Source organism: Mesoplodon densirostris, chromosome 18 (genome assembly GCF_025265405.1).
Source record: "Mesoplodon densirostris isolate mMesDen1 chromosome 18, mMesDen1 primary haplotype, whole genome shotgun sequence".
NCBI classification, from domain to species: domain Eukaryota; kingdom Metazoa; phylum Chordata; class Mammalia; order Artiodactyla; family Ziphiidae; genus Mesoplodon; species Mesoplodon densirostris.
The window spans coordinates 2,653,415-2,675,105 of NC_082678.1; the positions used below are offsets into that span (position 1 = coordinate 2,653,415).

At 44.2% G+C, this 21,691-nt stretch overlaps 1 protein-coding gene and 1 pseudogene across 1 annotated transcript in view; one reads left to right on the plus strand and one right to left on the minus strand.

Annotated features, from left to right (window-relative positions):
• The window catches only part of B4GALNT2 (beta-1,4-N-acetyl-galactosaminyltransferase 2), a 38,806-nt gene that overhangs the window by 2,085 nt on the left and 15,030 nt on the right, over nt 1–21,691 (minus strand). The window contains exons 4-9 of the mRNA XM_060081631.1: nt 15,910–16,016; nt 14,685–14,722; nt 11,568–11,748; nt 10,447–10,533; nt 1,440–1,627; nt 564–704 (exon numbers count right to left, since the gene is read on the minus strand). Of these exons, the coding sequence (XP_059937614.1) occupies nt 564–704; nt 1,440–1,627; nt 10,447–10,533; nt 11,568–11,748; nt 14,685–14,722; nt 15,910–16,016 (742 nt within the window). The remainder of the gene's footprint in view (nt 1–563; nt 705–1,439; nt 1,628–10,446; nt 10,534–11,567; nt 11,749–14,684; nt 14,723–15,909; nt 16,017–21,691) is intronic.
• On the plus strand, nt 17,584–17,919 carry LOC132478473 (small ubiquitin-related modifier 2-like; annotated as a pseudogene).

Sequence of the window (21,691 nt, forward strand, 5' to 3'; positions counted from 1 at the left end):
GCTAATTAACAAATCCATCACCTCTACCTAGTAATCTCTGCAAATTTCAAGAATACAACACAGCATTATTAATTATTGTCCCCTTTTTCTTCCCTTTTCTATATGTGACTTGACTTTTGATGTTTTTGTTATTTTTTCATGTCCTTAGGGCCACACAGGCTTTTACAGCCTTGTGCCATTTTCATTTTAGTAATGGTGTGTGACAGTGCCAGAGGCCCGCTCGCTTTCTCCGGCCACTGCAGGGAGGAAGGTAGAAGTAAGAAACACACCATTTTAAAAACAGAACAACGGTGAGTTTTGCGCGTGGGTGTTGGTGTAATTTGCTCAAAGAAACGTAAGAACAGACGCAGAAGCAGAACTCGCGTGTCTGATTTCCCGTGTGACGGTCTCAACCCCAGAGCAATGCTGCATCGCCTCCTGCACCGGGCCCTCCCCCGCCCCTTCCGCCCTCCCTTCTCTCTTTCCCTCCTCTTCTTTTGAATACTTTCCTCTCTTCCTTTCTCCTCCCCTTCCCCTCTCACTTGTCAGATTGCAATGGGGTAGAACCAGCAACTCTCCCTTACCACGTCCAGTTCCGTCTTCTCTAGGACATCCACCAGCACCTCAATCTTGGTCTTGTCGTTGAAGAGAAAGTCATCGTCCACCCAGAGAACGTATTTGGTGGTGACCTGAGATATGGCCAGGTTCCTACCAGCAAACCAACCCTGTGAGTAGAGTGAGGTTAGATGGTGGTTGCCTGCCCTGCTACATATCAGCGTCACCTGGGAGCGTTCTCAGTTCCCAACAACCAGGCTGCACCACAAACAGTGGCTGAGAACCTCGGGGTTAAAGGGAGTCCATGTCTCAGAGACACTGGGAGAAGGACAGGGACTCTCTGGATCAAAGACTGAGACAAAGGCAGAAAGTCCTTCCTTGGCCCTGTGGCTAATATGGACAAATGGAAGTCCCCTTTCACCCGAGAGAGTCTCTGTGGCTCTCCCGCCCTTTCCCCTCATGCAGCCTGGACGGTGTTGGAGGGGGGGACACTCTGGTACGTATAATATCCACTATTCACTTCCTCCTGTGTGTGCTTGAAAGATGGTGCATGGGGGAGAGAGACACTCCAGCGAGGGGGGAATTATAGGGATGAGAGGTTTCTCTGCTGTTGGACCTGCATGTCAGGAAACCTTAGACAGTCAGACACCTCAACTCACTTAGAAGGCCCTCAATCAATTTCCACACCAAGTGTGAAGAGAGGCAGATTAACCACCCTGTTAATGCAGAAAAGGGAGGGTGGCCTGATTTCTCTGTGAATTGGGAATCAGCAAGGGGACACCCCTCCCATGCCAGGACCCTGCTGCCTTGGGAGGGCCACTGAAGCAGCCCCATTCAGGGCAGAACCTGACGGTGGGCCCTCTTGTCCTGGGAACCAGGTGTCTCCCCATCTGGGAGGGACGTACCTTCCCATAAGGCATGGTGTAATACTCCACATGGCTGTCATTAATTTTCAGGGGCTCCTTGCTGTCATCAGCCACGATCACGGTCAAGTCTGGGTAATACTCACGAATGCTCTGGAGCATGGTCATGAGCTTGTGGGGACGGAGGAAAGTTTTGGTGGCAATGGTCACCAGGTCTCTGAGCTTCCTCTCTGAGCAAGAAAGGGTAGATGTCAGAGCTCTGTCTTCAGGAAGCCTCACTATCCTGACTTGCATCATTCCAGGGGCACGTGGGTCATCTGGTGCGGTGGGGTCAGGTGAAGTGAACGCATGCTGAAAGCTACACCCTCACCTGTTGTTTGTGGGTGAATGCAACAGAACCCGACTGCAGAGCCACTTCTCAGAATGACAGAAATCAGAAACCATTCCATAAACCCTTTTCTGTACATGCTGCAGCATTACCCAGCTTCTCCTGGGTCTGTGGGAGTGAGTGGAAATGACACAGGGAGACAAGAGCACAGCCATTTTGGGAAAAGACCGATCTGGGGTAAACAAACCTTGCAAACTAAAGAACAAAGGCCCTGGGGGCCCGAGTCCCAGAGGAAAAAAACCAGACTCACAGGAATAAAAGATTAACTTTATCTCTGTGCCACTAAGAGTATACTTAGTTGCCACAAGACAAGAAGCTCAACTGTGAATTTTATACCAATCTGTTCCTGGGCTTTCTTACAGAACATTCTCATGCATTTCTTCCCCTCACAGAAGCACTCCCTATTCCTGACAGCCAACATGGACCCACCTGCTGCTGACAAAGAAGTTGGATGATTTCTGGAAATTATCCGTGATCATGAGACAAACCTCCCTTTTGTTATAAAAGCAACTCTCGAGGCTTCCCTGGTGGCGCAGTGGTTGAGAGTCCGCCTGCACATGCAGGGGACACGGGTTCGTGACCCGGTCCGGGAGGATCCCACATGCCGCGGAGCGGCTGGGCCCGTGAGCCGTGGCCGCTGAGCCTGCGCGTCCAGAGCCTGTGCTCCGCAACGGGAGAGGCCACAGCAGTGAGAGGCCCGCGTACGGCAAAAAAAAAAAAAAAAAAGCAATTCTCCCCTTCTACTCAGGGAGCTGGCACTTTTTTCCCGCCTTCTCTCTCTCTCTCTCTCTTTCTTTTAAAAATTTTGAATTTTATTTTATTTTATTTTTTATACAGAAGCTTCTTATTAGTTATCCATTTTATACATATTAGTGTATACATGTCAATCCCAATCTCCCCATTCATCCCACCACCACCACCACCCGGCCACGTGGTGTCCATACATTTGTTCTCTACATCTGTGTCTCTATTTCTGCCCTGCAAACCGATTCATCTATACCATTCTTCTAGGTTCCAAATCTATGCATTAATATACAATATTTGTTTTTCTTTCTGACTTACTTCACTCTGTATGACAGTCTCTAGATCCATCCACATCTCTACAAATGACCCAATTTCGTTCCTTTTTATGGCTGAGTAATATTGCATTGTATGTATGTACCACATCTTCTTTATCCATTCATCTGTCGATGGACACTTAGGTTGCTTCCATGTCCTGTCTTATAAATATCAATTAAATTATCTGGTATGTTGTGTCATTTAAAACTTGTGTTTCCTTATTAAATTTCTGTTTGGATGATCTGTCCATTGGTATAAGTGAGGTGTTAAAGTCCCCCACTATTACTGTGTAACTGTCGATTTCCTCTTTTATAGCTGTTAGCAGTTGCCTTATGTATTGAGGTGTGGCTGTGTTGGGTGCATATATATTTATAATTGTTACATCTCCTTCTTGGATTGATCCCTTGATCATTATGTAGTGTCCTTCCTTGTTTCTTGTAACATTCTTTATTTTAAAGTCTATTTTATCTGATATGAGTATTGCTACTCCAGCTTTCTTTTGATTTCCATTTGCATGGAATATCTTTTTCCATACCCTCACTTTCAGTCTGTATGTGTCCCTAGGTCTGAAGTGGGTCTCTTGTAGACAGCATATAGATGGGTCTTGTTTTTGTATCCATTCAGCGAGCCTGTGTCTTTTGCTTGGAGCATTTAAGCCATTCATGTTTAAGGTAATTATCGATATGCATGTTCCTATGACCATTTTCTTAATTGTTATGGGTTTGTTTTTGTAGGTCCTTTTCTTCCCTTGTGTTTCCCACTTAGAGAAGTTCCTTTAGCATTTGTTGTAGAGCTGGTTTGGTGGTGCTGAATTCTTTAGCTTTTGCATGTCTGTAAAGCTTTTGAATTCTCTGTCGTATCTGAATGAGATCCTTGCCGGGTAGAGCAATCTTGGTTGTAGGTTCTTCCCGTTCATCATTTTAAATGTATCATGCCACTCTCTTCTGCCTTATAGAGTTTCTGCTGAGAAATCAGATGTTAACCTTATGGGAGTTCCCTTGTATGTTATTTGTCATTTTTCCCTTGCTACTTTCAATAATTTTTCTTTGTCTTTAATTTTTGTCAATTTGATTACTATGTGTCTCGGCATGTTTCTCCTTGGGTTTATCCTGTATGGGACTCTCTGCGCTTCCTGGACTTGGGTGGCTATTTCCTTTCCCATGTAAGGGAGGTTTTCGACTATAATCTCTTCAAATATTTTCTCGGGTCCTTTCTCTCTCTCTTCTCCTTCTGGGACCCCTATAATGCGAATGTTGTTGCATTTAGTGTTGTCCCAGAGGTCTCTTAGGTTGTCTTCAGTTCTTTTCGTTCTTTTTTCTTTATTCTGTTCTGCAGCAGTGAATTCCACCATTCTGTCTTCCAGGTCACGTATCCATTCTTCTGTCTCTGTTATCCTGCTCTTGATTCCTTCTAGTGTAGTTTTCATTTCAGTTATTGTATTGTTCATCTCTGTTTGTTTGTTCTTTACTTCTTCTAGGTCTTTATTAAACATTTCTTGCATCTTCTCGATCTTTGCCTCCATTCTTTTTCTGAGGTCCTGGATCATCTTCACTATCATTATTCTGAATTCTTTTTCTGGAAGGTTGCCTATCTCCACTTCATTTAATTGTTTTTCTGGGGTTTTATCTTGTTCCTTCATCTGGTACATAGCCCTCTGCATTTTCATTTTGTCTATCTTTCTATGAATATGGTTTTCATTCCACAGGCTACAGGATTGTAGTTCTTCTTGCTTCTGCTGTCTGCCCTCTGGTGGATAAGGCTGTCCAAGAGGCTTGTCTCCTGCCTTCTCTCTTGTGCACAAACTATCTCTTTTAATAAAAAGCTCTGCGTGCCTAAGAGTCTTGCAGAAGCAATATTCATTTCTGTGGTATTGCTGCTGCCCAAGAATCTGGAAAGGGCTCAGTAACAGAAAGTGTCAAGTAAATCATGTTCAAGAGCATGGCAAATGAATCCTCTCCTACCTTTTCTCTTCTCAAGCCACATGATAAGTTTGGTTCTTTTGTTATAGTAAAGAGAGAATCAGGGGCCTGAATTACCATAGGAGGTCGTCAAGGTAGGGGACTCCCAGCCAAGTTGGTGGTATAGAATTTTGCTTTGAAATTCCGTATTGTTCCAAACACATAGCAATGATAAACAAAAATGCAGACATAGCCGTGCTCAAAAATAGACAACATTTCTTCCAAGAACATATATCAACAGCTGTGAGCAGAGCTGGAGCTGGGCTTGCAGCAATCTGAGGTCAGAACAGCAGAGGAGGCTGGGAGGCCAAGTCTGAGTGTTTTAGTGGAATAAAAGTGTCTCATAAGGTATGTGGGTCCACAGCCAGGCTTTTTGCTAGAAGCCACGGACTGAAGCCAGGCTGCACTCCCTCCATCTCTCACCACATACTACCTGCTGGGCAAGGAACCCCAAGCATCCATCATCCCTGTACACAACTCTGGGTGCAGAGATGACACCACATCACAGCCAAGCCCTGTGCCAAGCCACCCTCAGGCCCAGCAACTGGCTCTTCAGTGACGCCAATAACACTAGGGGACAGTATACATTTCATACTCCAGTATGAAATGATGGACTAGGAATCTTGGGCTACTGGGAGTAGAAGCAATTGTAAAGCTGTGAGATGGGAACAAATCAGGAGAGAGAGAGCGGAAAGAGGCAGAAAGAGGGAGAGAGGAGAAAACGAAACAGACAAGCAAAAGCCTCCTACTCAAGATGAGCCACCAGCAAAAATTCCAAGACACTCAAAGAAAACTACAGCCAGCAAATCTACCCTGCACAGTGTGTATCTACCACTCTAGATAGACAAAATAATAGAGGAAACTGAAAAGGATTTAAAATGAGAATGTTTAAAATCTTTAAAGTGACAAATCACAGAATCACCTATATGAAAAAGAAAATATGGAACAAAAACAGGCATAAATGAAACGAGAAATTTAGATATGAAACCAACTTAAAATTATGGAAGATAAATGTAAAGAACCTATGGGAACAGATGCATATGTATAACTGATTCACTTTATTATAAAGCAGAAACTAACACACCATTGTGAAGCAATTATACTCCAATAAAGTTGTTTAAAAAATGTAAAGAACCAAAAGGGAGACCTGACTTCAGATATTTAAAATTTTTTAGCAAACATAAGAGAATGTTATGAACAGCTCTATGACAAAAAAAAATAAAGGCAATTTACATCAAATTTAAGACAACCTACAGAAACATTTAAAAAATTGACTCAATGTACATACAGATCAAAAATCATTAAAGACACAGAACTGATAGTTTTAAATTTCTTCCCTTTCTCTCACTCCTTCCCATCCACATTCACACATCCTTAACCACCGTCCCCAAAACTTGGACCAAAAAAAAAAAAAAAAAGACATAAGGATCAGATAAGTTGTAATAAAACTCCAAGAGATGTATTATTCCTATTTTATTACAATTCACTTCAGCAAACAGTGAAAAAAGGAAAGCTATCCAACTTGTCTTACGAGACTTGTATAATATTGATAACAAAACTGGGCAAGGACATTACAGGAAAAAATAGTCTCAGTTTTGAATACAGATGCAAGAATACTATATAAAATTGCTTCAAATTTAATTCAGCATTTAATCAACTAATACATTGCAATCAAGATGGGTTTATTCCAGAAATACAGGAAAAATTTCAACAGCAGAAAATCAATCAATGTAAGTCACTACATAAACCCAATTAAAGGAGAAAAATTATTTCAATGGGTACAGACAATTTATCTGATAAAATTCAATACTCATTCATATAGAAACTCTATGCAAGGAAATAAAAGTAGAAATAGAAAAATTCTTAGCAGCAGTAATAGAAGGAAAGGGACTTCCCTGGTGGTCCAGAGGTTAAGACTTCGCCTTCCAAAGCAAGGGGTGCAGGTTCAATCCCTAGTCGAGGAGCTAAGACCCCACATGCCTCGCAGCCAAAAAAACAAAACATAAAACATAAAATATTGTGACAAATTCAATAAAGACTTTTAAAAAATGGTCCACATCAGAAATAGAAGGAAAGAAGGAAACTTTCTGACCCTGACACATCTACCACACTCTTACCCAGCAAACATGAATGGTAGAGCATTCAAATGTTCTTAAAGTCAGGAACAAGCAAAAGTGCCTGCTACCACTGCTATTATTCAACACTGTACCAGAGATTTTAGCAAAATACAGTAAGACAAGAAAACTAAACAAATGATAAGAACTGGAAAAGAAGAGGTAAAAATTATTATTTGTTCAAGAGACTCTATGTTAAAAACAATCACTAATATGAGTGCAAGAACGATGCTGCTTGTGTAAGTTCAACATTCAAAAATCACTAATGTCTTATATACCAACAGCAACCAATTAAAATGTAGAAGAAGAAGATCCAATTTATAAAAGCAATAAGAAATATAAAGTACCTAAGACTAAATCCAGTAAAGTGTGCAATTCCTTTACAAATAAAACTAGAAAATAAATTATTGAAGAACCTATGAAGAGACTATGACATGGAGATTATAACATGGAGAGGTATACCAGATTCATGGTTGGGAATATTCAACTTCATAAAACTGTCAATTCATCTCTAATTAATCTACAAATTCTATGAAATTCTCATCAAAATCTCAAGGGAGGGGCCTCCCTGGTGGCGCAGTGGTTGGGAGTCCGCCTGCCGATGCAGGGGATACGGGTTCGTGCCCCGGTCTGGGAGGATCCCATATGCCGCGGAGCGGCTGGGCCCGTGAGCCATGGCCGCTGAGCCTGCGCGTCCGGAGCCTGTGCTCCGCAACGGGAGAGGCCACAACAGTGAGAGGCCCGCGTACCGAAAAAAAAAAAAAAAAATCTCAAGGGATTTTGGAGGACCTTGATGAGCTGATGCCAAAACTCTAATGAAAAAGTAAAAGACCAAGAAGGGCTGAGAAAATTTTGCTAAATGAAATGCAGTCATCCTGAAGTATAGAATTTATCCCCACTAGATACAAAACCTGTTATAAAGTGTATGGAAACATTGTGGAATGAGCCCAAGGATAAATAGATCAATGTGACCTAAGAAAGGTTCAGACCCCTGCATGCATGAAAGTGGGTGTGTGAGGGGGCCGGCTGTCCGAGCAGGAGGTGGCTGCACCACTAGGTCTGTGGTGGTGGGACAACAAGCTCTCCATATACAAAAAATTAGGCCCTCTTCACATGCCACACGTAAGTATCTAAATGTAAGAACCAAACATGTGCAACTTTTGAAAAAAATACAGGAGGGTATCTTTATGGCTCCAATGTAGGGAAGAATTTCTTGAATAAGGCACAAAAAGCAAAAGCTAGAAAAAAACCAATGAATCAATTTTATTAAAGGATAAAGCTTTATAATAACAAAAGACCCCGAAGCAAAATCAAAAGACAAGCCATGGACTGACAAAAGGTCAGAAACTAGAACTTCATGCCATACAATGTAACTTTTATGAGAAGTTCAAAAATGCATTGTACCACAATGTATATGCTGTGTGTGTGTACACATGTGTAAGAATAGAAATCTACATATTAAAATGTACAAAAACAGGGAAAAGAGAGATCATGATTGCTGGAAGAAGGGAGGGGAATAAGATTGTGGTGATTTCCATTTTATCGGTAACACTTTATCTTTAAAACAAATCTGAAGCCAAAAAAGGTTTTTGGTGAACTCCTTGTACTTATTTCTTTTATTTTGAGATAGTTATGATGTTAAGCCCATACTTTAAATCCCTCTCCATAGATATTTAATAATGTTACTTTAAAATAACAATTTATATTTTGAAAATAATCTATTTGAATAGATTACATTTTGAATATATAGGTAATACAGTAAAAAAATGTCAACTGTTCAAAATTCTAAATGTATTGAAAGTTATACCATGAAAATACTTCTTCCCATCCCTGTTCCCAACTACTTGGTTTCTTCCCAGGAGTTTACCAGTATTACTAATTTCTTGTTTATTTTTCTGTAATCAAGCAGTTATGTCTTCTTTCCCCCTTTCTTTTTACAGAAAAGGTAGCTTACTCTTTACTCTTTTCTGTACATCTTAGAAAGCATTTTGTATCAGAATAAAAACCTTCCTGCTCCTGTTTTCCTCTTCCGTCCTTCTGAATGGCATTGCGTGGCATTTCATTATACTGATGGACCACACTTGATTTAACCAGTGCCTCCCACTTTTAAGGTTTTTGTCATTGCAAACAATGCTGCAATAAATACCTTCAAACAAATGTCATTTCACACAGATGTAAGCATCTTAGGATAATTTCTAGAAGCCACATGATAAGTGGCTGGACCAAAGCACATATACATTTAAAATGCTGATAGGACTTCCCTGGCGGTGCAGTGGTTAAGAATCTGCACTTCCACTGCAGGGGGCGTGGGTTCCATCCCTGGTCAGGGAACTAAGATACCGCTCGCAGTTTATGTTTCCCCACTCCTCCAATACAATATGAATGTAGTTTTCATTTGCACTTTTCTTAGCATGAAATTGAGCATATACTTTAATGGCTAAAAGTATTCTTTTTTTTTTTTTTTTTTTGCTAAAAGTATTCTTGAATTTAATTTTTTGTGAACTGGCTTATTCTTTTCTTATTGTTCTTTTCTTATTGATGTTCTTTTCTTATTGATTCACAAGTGCTCTTAAGTAAAATTAGACCTTTGACTTTAATGTGTGTTGAAGATATTTTTTCCCAATTTGTCCTTTGTCATTTGACTTTGCATATGGTAAGTTTCTGTCATAAAAACATTAAAAATTGTTATGTATTTTATGTTTTTAGTCTTTTCCTTATGGCCTGTGGGTTTTGTGTCATATTTAGAAAAGCCTTATATGCCAAAGATTTTATTTATTTGTTTGTTTGTTTGTTTGTTTGTTTGTTTGTTTGGCTGCGCCGCACGGCATGCGGGATCTTAGTTCCCGGAGGGATTGAACTCATGCTCCCTGCAGTGGAAACACGGAATCCTAACCACTGGACCACCAGGGAAGTCCCTCCAAAGTTTTTTGTTTTTTGGGTTTTTTTTTTGTTTTTTGCGGTATGCGGGCCTCTCACTGCCGTGGCCTCTCCCGCCGCGGAGCACAGGCTCCAGACGCGCAGGCCCAGCAGCCATGGCTCACGGGCCCAGCCACTCCACGGCATGTGGGATCCTCCCGGACCCAGAGACGAACCCATGTCCCCTGCATCGGCAGGCGGACCTGCAACCACTGCGCCACCAGGGAAGCCCCAAAGTTATTTTTAAACTCCATGTTTTTTTCTAGTACTTAAAAAAAAAAATAGATATTTGCCTATTTGGAATTTATCTTGGTATGAGCTGTGAGATAGATTCAGCTTGTTCTTTTCCACATAGTTACACAGTTATCCTGCATGATTTCTTGAATAATCCATCTTTTCTCCCTTTAATTTGAAAAGATACCTTTATCACATGGTAAAATATCAGCAGGTCTATTTCTGGATTTTTAATTTGATTCCATTGATGTATATATTCCTGCTCTAGTACCACTCTATCTTTGTAATTTTTCTCCTCCTCCACCTCAGATGGGATCCCTTCTGAATCTCACCAATATTCTATAGGACCCACCATGAAGCCCCAGGGACAAGGGCCTTACCTGGTCCAGGGTCATATAACTTGGGCATAACAGGAAGGCGGATGGTCACCGGAAACTTGGCCACTGAGGACTTGGACTCCAGACTCACTGGAGAGAGAAATAAGGTCAGGGTGGGTGCACTGTGTCTGGGTCACTCCCCACGCTGCCCGGGAAGCTGCCGGGATGCGGGAGTGGACTGGTGGAGCGAGAGTGAGGACCGCAGAGTCTATGGCAGTGTGACTCATAACCTGCTGTGCATCCCTGGGGCAACCTGCTGATCACCTCCAAAACTCACATTTCCTCCCCGTAAGAATCTGTCGGGTAAAGTGGGCTTGGAATCAGAGGGATGGATTAAGTTTGACTTTGCCTTGTTATCTGAAATTCCTTGGGTAAATCACTTCACCTCCTTCTCTATCTACAAAACCAGGATAATACTACCTGCCCCATTTTATACCTCACAGGGTCATTTTATGATAAGAAATGTTTGAAAATCTGAAGGTGACGAGAACTCTGCCTCTAGTTTGTGCTCTTGGGAAATCTGTCCCACACTTCATTTTTTCTGTTGGTGTCCTGGGAATGCATCCTGTGTAGCTGCTCAAAATGGGAACGGGTGCCTTTAATTCATCCAGAAAGAAACTGGGGCTGCCCTGCCGGTGGCAGGACTTGTTCTCCCAGGAACTCTGGGGACGGGAATGGGGACTGGGATGGGAGGATGAAGACAAAGCCACTAACCTGGGGGCTTCTAGTTCCCCACATCCCTTTTTCCTGTTAGTGCCCAGGACAAGATACTGATGCATAGGCTGCCTCCCATCTACTGTAGCCAAAATCTTCAGGTTTGCTTGCTACTGAGAATGAGGAAGAGAACTGGATGGTTTCTAGGGACACAGCATGAATGATCTGTCTTCATGGAGAGTCGAGCAGGCATTTTGCCTGTCCTTTCCTTCGAGTCACTCTATGTGGTCAATGGCAACGTGGGGGATAGCACTGGGTACAGTAATTGGGAAGTTAGGTGTTTAGAGATAGAAACAGGAGCCAGAGAGGCAGGCTTCCTGGAGGAGGAAGACTTTGAGGGCCTGGTGGTGTTTTTCTGGATCCCTAAGCATTTTGGACAGGTCCCTAAGCATCCAAGGACAGCCTCTCACCTACATCCACCCTGCAGCGCTGATACTCTGTGCTTGTGTATGTCACGTGCTGGAGTATGAAATTCAAAAGTTTCCGGTTACTGGTCGAAATGTTCAGCTGCTTCTGGCCTCTGCCCTGCACCACACTGTCTGGGATGTCAGCGAGGGTGTTCAGTGTACCCAGAGAAGCTGTCAGGGTGACCTAGGGTGGATGAGATAGAAAGACAAAATGCAAAGAACAGCACATACCCAGAATGGTCAGCAGTGGGCAGAGCGCATAAACACGAGAGGATAAGGATCACGGGTGCCCCTGAAACCTAGGGTCTGGCTCTGCGGTTGCTGCCCCAGCCCCAGTGAAGAATAATCAAGTCCTAGGGCCTGGTGTGTTCAAGAGCCATTTCTGAAGCATTCTTAACTCTTGTCTTGCAGGATGCCATTCTTAAAGATTTCTTCCTACCCCCGCTGCTCATCTCTCTCTCTCTCTCTCTCTCTCTCTCTCTCTCTTTATTTAAATTTATTTATTTATGGCTGCGTTGGGTCTTCGTTGCTGCGCGCGGGCTTTCCCTAGTTGTGGTGAGGGGGGCTACTCTTTGTTGCAGCGCAGGCTTCTCATTTCTCATTTCAGTGGCTTCTCTTGTTGCTGAGCATGGACTCTAGGCGTGCAGGCTTCAGTAGTTGCGGCACATATGGGCTCAGTAGTTGTGCCGCAAGGGCTTAGTTGCTCCGCGGCATGTGGGATCTTCCCAGACCAGGGATTGAACCTGTGCCCCCTGCACTGGCAGGCAGATTCTTAAACCACTGCGCCACCAGGGAAGCCCCATGGCTGCTCCCTCTGAATTCCGTTTGCCGGCTCCTCCTTGTCTATCTGACTCCACAGAGAGCTGTTCAGGGTTGGTTCTGCGTCCTCTTCCCTTCTTATCTACACCTTTTCACTAGAGGAGGAGGCAGCTTTAAATACGATTCATATGCTGATGGTTTAAAAATGTACATCTTCAGGGACTTCCCTGCTGGGGCAGTGGTTAAGAATACGCCCGCCAATGCAGGGGACAAGGATTCGATCCCTGGTCTGGAAGATCCCACATGCTGTGGAGCAACTAAGGCTGTGCACCGCAACTACTGAGCCTGTGCTCTAGAACCTGTGAGCCACAACTACTGAGCCCACGCACCACAACTACTGAAGCACGCACACCTAGAGCCTGTGCTCTGCAACTAGGGAAGCCACCGCAGTGAGATGCCTGCGCACCGCAACGATGAGTAGCCCCCGCTTGCCGCAACTAGAGAAAGCCCGCGTGCAGCAATGAAGACCCAACGCAGCCAAATATAAATAAATAAAATAAAAAAAAAATTTTTTTTAAAGTACATCTTCAGCTCCTATCTTTCTGAGATCCAGCTGCCTGGTTAGTTGCTCTGCTGGGAAGTTTCACAAGCAGCTCAAACTGATATCTTCAAAACTGAACTACGTTTTCTTCTCGATAAACCTGTTTTCCACCCTGTCCCTGGCTCTCCTTGCCTTGTGAATGGCACCTCCACCCACTCAGCTGTTCCAGTCCCCAAGTGAAGTCATCTTGTCCTGCTCTTTCCCCAACACCTACAGCCAATCCATGAGTGAGTCCGGCCCGGTCCACCTTCAACATGTAGCTAGAATCCGTCTGCTTCTCTCCATCCCCACTGCTACTCTCTTCCCTTGCCTTCTTGTCTTTTCCAACAGCCAGTTATCTTTAGGAAAAGTAACCTAGATTATGTCATTCCTGCTGAAAACACTTTAGTCATTCGAGAGATACTTTCTGAGATCCAAACTACAGGCACTGGGAAAAGAGCAGTGAATAAGACAGACTCCCTGCCCTCAAGAAGCTTATAGTCTAGTGAGGAAGAGTGGCAATAAGCATATCATGACACATATAAAGTAATTCAGGTATGATAAGTGCCATGAAGAAGGTAACACACACACACACAAAAAAGAAGGTAACACAGGGCTTCCCTGGTGGCGCACTGGTTGAGAATCTGCCTGCCCATGCAGGGGACACAGGTTCGAGCCCTGGTCTGGGAAGATCCCACATGCTGCAGAGCAACTGGGCCCGTGAGCCACAACGACTGAGCCTGCGCATCTGGAGCCTGTGCACCGCAACAGGAGAGGCCGCGACAGTGAGAGGCCCACGCACAGCGATGAAGAGTGGCCCCCGCTCGCCGCAACCAGAGAAAGCCCTCGCACAGAAACGAAGACCCAACGCAGCCAAATAAATAAATAAATAAATAAATAAATAAAGTGAATTTATTTTAAAAAAAAAAGATTTTAAAAGAAGGTAACACAGAGTAGAGAAAAAGTGACAAAGGTGTAGGGGGCAGCAGCGGTGAGGGTAGTTGTGGGGGAGGTGGCCAGAGGCGCCCTCTGGAGGAGAGAGCAGCTCTGCTCAATCACCACCCATTACAGACTCGTGTGGCATGCAGAAGGGGGAAAACTAAAACTATATTTCCCAGACTCCTTTTCAGTTAGGGTTCTGGATGTGATTTACACCCCACCCCTTAGACATACTTGCATAGACCGTGATTTGGAGTTATCTTAAGTGGGAAAGAAGGGCAGGCCACAGAGCACCCGCCTTGCTGGCGCTGACCCAAACAGAGGCAACACAGCCCGGCTGCGGCGGCAGCTTCCTCTCGTAGCTGAAGGCAGCAGGGCCCTTGGTGGCCCAGTCCTCTGGAAGTCCTCCCTGGAGCTCCAGCTACCCGACGGCTGGAAAACTCATGACTTCTAGAGACACCCTTCCCCCTCTCCCCACCATGGACTCACGTCTAATATTTAATCAAGATAGAGACTCTGTCAAAATCAGAAACCAGGGCCTCCCTGGTGGCGCAAGTGGTTGAGAGTCCACCTGCCGATGCAGGGGATACGGGTTCGTGCCCCGGTCTGGGAGGATCCCATATGCCGCGGAGCGGCTGGGCCCGTGAGCCATGGCCGCTGGGCCTGCGCATCCGGAGCCTGTGCTCCGCAACGGGAGAGGCCACAACAGTGAGAGGCCCGCATACCGCAAAAAAAAAAAAAAAAAAAATCAGAAACCAGCTACCATGGGGGGAAGAGGGCACAGGCAGTGAGCCAAAGACAGGATGCCAAGTGCAAAAGGGAGCTGGGAAGGGGACTCTTGCCTCATAGATGGGAGCATCTGGTCCTTCAAACTGGAGACCTGGAGAACACAGGAAAAAGGACGAAAAACAACATTTGAGAGGATGCCAAGGACTCCCTGATGCTCTCACCTTCCTGGCCAACTCCTACACATCCCTCCAGAGTCCCTTTAAGTGTCACCTATCCAGGGAGTTTGCTGACCACTCCCTTCTCCCCAGGGTTCTATTAGATGGTGTCCCATGGTCCTTCTCAAATTCCAGCAGTTCTAAAGCCTCCAATGCCCACCCTCAGTTTTGGATGGGTGCTGTGAATTAATCCAGTCCCTTCCAGGTATCTCTGTTACTAAAGGGAAGGAAGCAATAGATGAATAATGAATCATCCTTATATGAGTTTCCTGAAATAGTCAAATTCATAGAGACAGAAAACAGAATGGTGGTTGCCAGGGACTGGGAGGAAAAGGGAGTTACTGTTAAATGGGTGCAGAGTTTCAGTTGGAAAGATGAAAAAGTTCTAGAGATGGTTGCTGGTGATGGTTGCAGAACAATGTGAATGTACTTAATGCCACAGAACTAGATACTTAAAAATGGTTAAAATGGTAAATTTTATGTTATGTATGTTTTACCATAATAAAAAAAAGAACTACCCAAAGTGGCAAATCATTTTTTAAATGACTATTCAAAAACACTAGCAATTCATCCCAAATGATTTTATTTTAGAATCTATCTCTGTTCTTATGATCAATTCAAGCTCTAATTCAGACATATTCTTCTTATGTGGCCTTAGATAACTCTGTGAAGTTGGCAAAATAATATTTACCTCACAGGGATGTGATGCTGAACTAAAAGAGTGTGTAAAATTCCCTCGTAGAGGGGAGTTTTAACTGGCATAAATATCCTTTGCCATATGCACTCCCTGGAGATGGGCTCATGCTTTGCCTGCTCCCATGATGCTGGAGGCCACCAAAAAGCCAATTATGTCCCAAGATTCCTCAATGCACATAGATGTCTGTCCTCTTCTCTGTTATCTCGGATACCCAGGGAGGTCACAGCTACTCAGGGCGATTCCCAGTGGTGGAAAGGGTGAGACTAATGAAATGGTTTCATTTCATTAAATGAAACCATGTCCAGCCTCAGTGTGCTGGGTACACAGCAGGTACCCAATGAATGACTGTTCCCTTCTGCTTCCTTCTTTTGCTTAAGAAGGAATAAGAAAGTTGCTCAGGTCTTTTCTGAATGGAGATGTACCTACCTGGGATGGGAACCGTGTGCAGGGGCATCACTTCCACCCCATGGACAGGGTACCCAAAGGGCAGGTTGGGCTGAGCCAGCAGGGGCGGTGGGCGAGGCAGCCCTTCTCTGCAGAGAAACAAAACCATTGGCAGCTGCTTTGACGCCTGTCCCTAGTTAGTTCTTAAAGTGATGTTTGTACCCAGAGCTTTGTGCTGCCAATGGTGAGAAACTGAAAGTAGACTGGCCCCATCTGCCCTCCATTTTCTCTCCTCCTTTATTCCTGCCCCTCCCTCCAGCCGCTAATTCCACAAAGGAATTGAAGCAGATTACAACAAAGCACATTCAAAATCAAAACCACAACCAACAAAAAAGAAGAAACAAAATAATCAGACCATATCGGCCAACCCAGCAGCAGCTGCTAAACACCAAAGACACATCTGAACTTCCTGGTAGCCAAGGTACAAAGTAATTGATAACCAATACACTGGACAAAGGGCAAAGCAGACCAACTCCTGAACAGTGGTAAAACTTATCTTGTCCCTGAACAAATAAAATATATAAAACTTTATCTAGGGGCTTCCCTGGTGGTGCAGTGGTTGAGAGTCCGCCTGCCGATGCAGTGGACACGGGTTCGTGCCCCGGTCCGGGAAGATCCCACATGCCGCGGAGCGGCTGGGCCCGTGAGCCATGGCCGCTGAGCCTGCGCGTCCGGAGCCTGTGCTCCGCAACGGGAGAAGCCATAACAGTGAGAGGCCTGCGAACCGCAAAAAAAAAAAAAAAAAAAACTTTATCTAGGAGTGGATGTTGTCTCAATATTTTTACAGCAAACACATGACCATTTCCAGATGGCTTTGTTGTTGTAACAACCTTCAGTCAAAGGCATAACACAATCCAGTGATACTGACTGTTTGAGGGACTAAGGTAATACGGTTGATAAGTAGGCTTCAGGGATCCGTTTAACCATGGAAATCATTTAGATTACCTGGAAGAAAGATTAGACTACTGAAGTATTTATGGGAACATGAAAAGGACAAAATTTTAAAATGGAAAAAGGTACAGAAATAGGCAATTAACAGAAGAGGAAATACAAATGGCTAATAAATACATGAAACAAACTCAGCTGCAATATTAATCAGGGAAATGCAACTTTAAAAACAATGAAAAAAACAATGATACCTTTTCCTTGAAGTTTTAAAATTGTATGATAGCAAGTGTTGATTAGGTGGAGTATGTAAATAAGGTACTACACTTACCGACTCTTCATGAAAGTGTGAAGTAATATGGGTCCTCTTGAAGGCAATCTGGCCATATTTATTAAAAGCAGAAATAAGCATATCCTACGATTGAGCAATTCAGATGCTAGGTAAGGGGAGAAACTTGTGGTTGTCAACAGTAGGACATGCATAAGGAGGTTTGTTTCAGCATTGCCTGAAGTGAACATCCTTACACACATCTTAATAAATGAAAGAAAGAATGTAAGTATAATGTAATATTAGTATAAATTATGTAAATATAATAATGAAAAATTTGCAAAAATCTGAATATCTTTCAATAGGGGAATGGCTTAATAAAATTCATTGCATTCATATTCATAGCTGTATAGCAATTAAAAGGAATGTGCTGGATGTATCGAACGCTCTTAAAAATATATCATTGAGGCTCTTGGTGTTGCTTGAGTGCTCATTTGGTGCAGACCTGGTACCTCTTTTGTGAAATGGCAGCTGAGGAGACTCCGGCGCTCGGATGACGGACAAAAAGCCCAAGGAAGGAGTCAAGACTGAGAATGGTTATCACGTGATTTGAAGGCGGCGGGGTAGGATGATTCCGCCGCGCAGTTTCAGATGAAGAGGCACACACCACTTAGCAAGCGGACGGAAGCCTGTGTGACCAGCAGGGTTTGTCCATGAGGCAGATCCGATTCCGATTTGATGGGCAGCCAATCAATGAGAAAGACACACCCACACAGTTGGAAATGGAGGCTGGAGATACCACTGATGTGTCCCAGCAGCAGACAGGAGGTATCCACTAAAAAGAGAACCTGCTACTTTGTTCCTCCAGACCAAGGAGACATTCTCAGAAGACCACAATTTGGTTCCACCACATCTTAACAACTACAGTATCGTTTTCTCTGTTCTTTCATTTTCCCCTTCCCCATTCCTGGTGTGTGTGACAAGTGTATGTGCACAAACATACTGCTTGCTTGCTTTCTGGCTGCACAGCGCTCCTACCAGGGATGGAACCCGGGCCATGGAAGTGGAAACTTGGGGTTTTAACCACTGGACTGCCAGGGAATTCTCACGTGTTGCATTTTTAAAAACTAAATAGCCAGTGGTATGTTTTGATTGGCATCAAATGGAGATGGGATGGGGGAACACTGGTTATGAGAAAATACCCCCTGCTCCATTAGCAACAGCTCACTCGGCTCTTGTCTTCATATTCAGTAAGTTATTTTGCTCTCACTGTTTAACACAAGAATACCAAGATAAAAAAATCCTTGCAGGGCTTCCCTGGTGGCGCAGTGGTTAAGGATCTGCCTGCCAATGCAGGGGACACAGGTTTGAGCCCTGGTCTGGGAGGATCCCACATGCCGCGGAGTAGCTGGGCCCGTGTGCCACAACTACTGAGCCTGCGCTCTTGAGCCCGTGAGCCACAACTACTGAAGCCCATGTGCCACAACTACTGAAGCCTGCGTGCCTAGAGCCTGTGCTCCACAGCAAGAGAGGCCATTGCAATGAAAAGTCCTCGCACAACAACGAAGAGTAGCCCCCGCTCGCCGCAACTAGAGAAAGCCAGCGCACAGCAACGGAAGACCCAATGCAGCCAAAAATAAATAAATAAAATAAATAAATTTATTTAAAAAAATCCTTGCATACCTTGTTCTATTGGAGAATTTTAGTGTTTTTCATTGATCTTTGTAAAACCAAGGACAATTTTATAACCCTCTTGCACGTAGCTGTTACAGGTAAAGCAATCTGTATTTAAGGAGGTATAAATTCCTCGAAAAGAAATGCATCCTGGATAGTTTTTCTCTTCAAGTCAAACATCTTGTTGTTTAAATAAACTTCTTGTTTAAAATGGAAAAAAAAAAGGGACTTCCCTGGTGGCACCGTGGTTAAGACTCCGCGCTCCCAATGCAGGGGGCCTGGGTTTGATCCCTGGTCAGGGAACTAGATCCCACATGCATGCCACAACTAGAGTTCACATGCTACAACTAAGGAGCCCACCTGCCGCAACTAAGACCCGGTGCAATCCAATAAATAAATAAATAAATATTTAAAAAATATAATAAAACGAAAAAAATCATTGAATGAAAGCAAATTTCAGAGTCATTTGTTCTTATGGTACCAATTACATTAAAAAATATACACACAAGGTACTTCCCTGGTGGCGCAGCGGTAAGAATCCGCCTGCCAATGCAGGGGACGTGGGTTCGAGCCCTGGTCCGGGAAGATCCCACATGGCTCAGAGCAACTAAGCCCATGCGCCACAACTACTGAGCCTGCGTGCTGCAACTACTGAAGCTCGTGAGCCTAGAGCCCGTGCTCTGCTACAAGAAAAGCCATGGCAGTGAGATGCCCGCGCACCGCAGCGAAGAGTAGCCCCCGCTCGCCGCAACCAGAGAAAGCCCGCGTGCAGCAACAAAGACCCAACGCAGCCAAAAACTAACTAAATAAATTTATATATAAAAATATATATATACACATAAACGCCAGTAGTATACGTTTATATGGATATATATATAAACACATAAATATGTGTGTGATTATGTGTGTTCATCTGTGTGTAACAGTATAAAAATTAGTGTGGAATAACATCCCTTTTACTACCCAGGCCCCCCATCACCCCCAGAAGAATCTCTACTTGCTGTTACCAAGAAGTTCCCCCAAGTGTGCTGGGACAGAAAATCTTTTGGGAGCCACTGATCTGGGCCAATCAAGTTTGTACTTGCTGAGCTGAGATAGGCAGGTTTCTAGCCTGAAGATGCCAAATGAAACAGGGGAAGAGTGTGTGAAAGAGAATGTGGAAACAATCCTGTTGACTGATGCGTTTTGCTAAGAACAGCGCTAGGAGGATCTGGGCAGGGACATTGTTAGGCTCCGAGAGTGTCGGTGTCCAGCCTCCTGGCCTGAGAGCTGTCTGGTCCCGCTCAGCTGATACCTACTGGGATGCGGTACCCAAGCTCTGATAGCTTGGCTTACACCTGTATTGCCAGATAAAAACCCAGGTCTGAGTCCTACCCATCCCACAAGTTCCAGACCTGGCCCATACCAGCAAGAAGCCACTGGACCGTCAGCGGTGTGCAAAAGAACAGAGTGAGCCGGCAGATGGAGTCTGTGCATCTGAGTGTAGTTTACCCAGAGTGTAATTACAACTGGGGTGGGGGGGGGGCGTCCCTCAGACCGCAGGGGAAAATGTGAAGATCTTGAGCCCTTGAAGGACTGAGGTGAGGAGAAAGACACCATTAGCCCCAAGCAGGATCTTCCTTCCTGAGCATGGGGGACTGACTAGCAGAAAAATTTCCCAGAGCCGGGCCTCTTGGATACCCCTAAATTGGTAGCCAGCGTATCAGCCATTGAAAGCAGGTGCCTCAATGACTTGGCCCAGCCCGCTGTCCCCTGGAAAGCTTGGACACTGTGTGTGAAAGGGGCTTGCTTACTCACTTGCCTGCCACCAAGGGACACAGCCATTGATACTCATGTATAATAGTGGTGTGTGAGATCTGGTTGTACTGATACAGGAGAGTCAATTGTTGGATTTTCAGGAACTTTGAAAGCCAGCTTTTAAACACAGCCAGTAATAAAAATTAAATTATATACATTTAAAATTAAGTACAATGGGAACACAGGTAACAAATACTCAAAATTCTCCACTTCCAAATTATTTTACTACATTTTCCTATTATTCTGCTCTCGAGCTTATTTTCATCTATTGTATCTGTATGGTGGAGATATTTTATAACTGGAATTCAGTGATATCTTGTCTGTAGCTTGAAATCAGCCACAGTGTGATTATTAAACCACAGAAATTGGCAAACACTACAAGCCACTATCTAAAGCCCATTGTTAAACATTTACACCACTGTTCATACTTCTCCCCCCAACATACATAAACACACCTCTACACACGCACGCAACCACACAAATGTCCACCCCTCTTCTAAAAACACAAACTAATACACTGTACAAACTTTCTGCACCTTGATGCAGAAAGGTGCAGATTTACTTCACCTTCTAAAGGTGCAGCGGGATCTACTTCATTCCTTTTTAATGCCTGAAGCTTTATCCTCCAAACTGCCCCTCTTCCCTCAGGAAGTGAATCACACCCAGAGCTCTGTCCAGAGTCACACATCACCCCATGCCTCTTATTCATTCATTTCTTGACTTGCCCGGCACAGTGCTAAACTGAGGACAAAGAGATCAATAAAGTCCCTTTCCTGGAAGGGTGAGAACCCAGAGCCAGACTCCAAAAGCTAGAATACAAAGTCATCTGTTCAGTAACAGAGGTCAGGCCAGCTCTGAATGTCACCTTTTTCTTGAATGTTCCTTTTTCAATTCTCAGAGCTAGATGCTGCTCTCCCTCTTAAAACCTACCACATCCCTCCCTCTGACTGCTATTATAACATTGAGCTTGGCATTGAACTCTTGAGTTCCATGCAATTTGCTGAAAACACTCCCTGGGCCACAGACTGCCCATGTGCTCTGTGATGATGGTGGCGAAGGGAGGCTGTGATGGGGAGAGTGGCCACTTGACCCCGGGGGGGAGGTCTCTATTATACTGTAATTTTATATACTGTAATATTA